Genomic DNA, 2,209 nt, shown 5'->3' on the forward strand with positions numbered 1-2,209 from the left:
TGTGGGGTGAAACACCACACACCCAGCCAGCCCAAAGTGTCTGAGGGTGAAACACCACACACCCATAGAGCCAAAAGTGTCTGTGGGGTGAAACACCACACACCCCACAGCCAAAAGTGTCTGTGGGGTGACACACCACAGCTGCCACTATTTGGTCCAGCACCAAGGCCCAGAGAAGCCGAGGCAGGTCCCGCGTGTGGCGTTGGTGACTCCAGCACCCACCTTTGTAGAAGGGCCGTCCCGAGAGCACGTCGCCGCGGTTGGCGAAGCCGGGCCCGCGGGGACACAGCGCCTTGAACTCGGCAGAGCCGGCACGGGGGCACTCCTCGCAGTCGGAGCCCCAGGCCGAGCCCACGGAGCAGCAGCACATGTCCATGCGGAACTTGCCGGGCAGCGGCTCCGTGCACTCGTCCTCGTCCCAGCGCATGTAGCACTGCTCCACCCGCACGTCTGGGGACACAGCACACGCACACGTGGGTTTGCTGCCCGGCCCTGATTCTTGTAAGTTTTGCTAGGCATTCTTGTAGGAAAGGGATTTTGCGCTGCTCTTGTGAGCCAGCGAAGGCTTCCTGAAGATAAGGAAAGCCCCGTATCTCTCTTGAGGAAGACACCAAGGCTGTCACGGAGATATTTTATGAAAAATCTTTTCGACAGGATTTTTCTCTTGAGAAGCTGAGGCCTCAGCAACGAAATGTAAACAATAATTATCTGCTGCTTTGGAATGCAACAGGTGCATCTTTGATTGGTCTCATGTGGTTGTTTTTAATTAATGGCCAATCACAGTCCAGCTGTCTCGGACTCTCTGGTCAGTCACATGATTTTATTATCATTCTTTTCTCTTCCTTGCTAGCTTTCTGATGAAATCTTTTCTCTTTCTTTAGTGTAGTTTTAATTTATCATTTTCTCTTAATATAATATATATAATAAAATAATAAATCAACCTTCTGAAGCATGGAGTCAAGATTCTCATCTCTTCCCTCGTTCTGAGACCCCTGCAAACACCACCACACCAAGGCTATCCCCATGACAATGTGACGGAAGAGAGAAAGCTAAAAGATGTGGACTCTAGCCGGCTCACAGAATGATGTGGCTCCTTATTCAGCTATTGAGAACTTTGTTTCTTTCTTATGACCAACGGGCAGTGAAAGTGTCTGTTAAACAAATGTAAAAACTATAAAAGCAACTACAAAAGCTGAAACTCTGGTTCAGCTGGGAGGTTTTCTTGGGGTCTTTCAGGTGTGACTCAATTCCTAAGAGTTCCTGGTGGGGAGTGAGCAAGTGGGAGGGCAGGATCGGGGTAGAGGAGGCGTCCTTACCCACACAGGTCCTGGCAGTGCCATCCAGGGTCAGCCCCTCGGGGCACTCGCAGCGGAAGGAGCCGGCCGAGTTCACGCAGCGCCCGTTGGGGCACACGCCCGGGAACACCTCGCACTCGTTCACATCTGTGGGGTGGCACGGGTCAGGGATGGGGAGGGATGGCCCGGGGACACGGCCAGGGGGGCCTCAAGGGGCTCCTGGAGCAGCTGGGGGAGCCCAGAGCTGCCCAGCGGGCTCCGAGTGGCAACTTAGCCATGAAAACCAGGCAGAAACAGAGCCAGGATCTGGGCACAGACACACAGACAGAGACACACACACAGACACAGGGCCAGAGAGTGGAGATCCCCCCCAGGACTCGGAGAGGCAGGAGAACAGTGATCACATCCCCAAGAAAAGCAGTTTTCCATTCCTGCAGCACTTTACCTTCACAGGTGACCCCCTTCATGCGGGCGTAGCCCCGGGGACAGGCGGTGTCTGCAAGGGACAGGGATGTCAGCAAGGAAACCCTTCCAGCTTTCCAGAACCATGGAATATCCAGAGCTGGGAGGGACCCACGGGATCACCCAGCCCAGCTCCTGACCCTCCACAGCACCCCACCAACCCCACCCTGTCCCTGAGAACGTTGGCAGTGCCCCAGCACCCTGAGGGGATTTCTCCCTGTTGCTGCTCTCCATCCCCACTCCAGCATTTCCTCGGGAATGCCGGGCCTGGCAGAGCCTCACCGATCTCGCAGCGCTCGCAGGGGCTGCCCCAGGCTGCCCCCAGGGTGGCACAGCACTCGGATTTCAGCGTGGCCCCGTTGATGTTGACCTCGCAGCGCCCGTCCTGGATGTTGAGCCAGCAGGTGCCCTTCATGCTGTCTGCAGGGACACACCGGCGGCTCAGCGGCTGC

At 56.0% G+C, this 2,209-nt stretch overlaps 1 protein-coding gene across 1 annotated transcript in view; it reads right to left on the reverse strand.

The window, feature by feature from the left end:
* Window positions 1-2,209, reverse strand: part of LOC102040296 (fibrillin-2) — a 73,701-nt gene that overhangs the window by 28,000 nt on the left and 43,492 nt on the right. Inside the window, 4 exon segments of the mRNA XM_031064740.1 lie at window positions 223-450; window positions 1,317-1,442; window positions 1,741-1,791; window positions 2,040-2,177. Of these exon segments, the coding sequence (XP_030920600.1) occupies window positions 223-450; window positions 1,317-1,442; window positions 1,741-1,791; window positions 2,040-2,177 (543 nt within the window).

The sequence above is a fragment of the Geospiza fortis genome, unplaced genomic scaffold (genome assembly GCF_000277835.1).
Source record: "Geospiza fortis unplaced genomic scaffold, GeoFor_1.0 scaffold569, whole genome shotgun sequence".
Lineage (NCBI taxonomy): Eukaryota > Metazoa > Chordata > Aves > Passeriformes > Thraupidae > Geospiza > Geospiza fortis.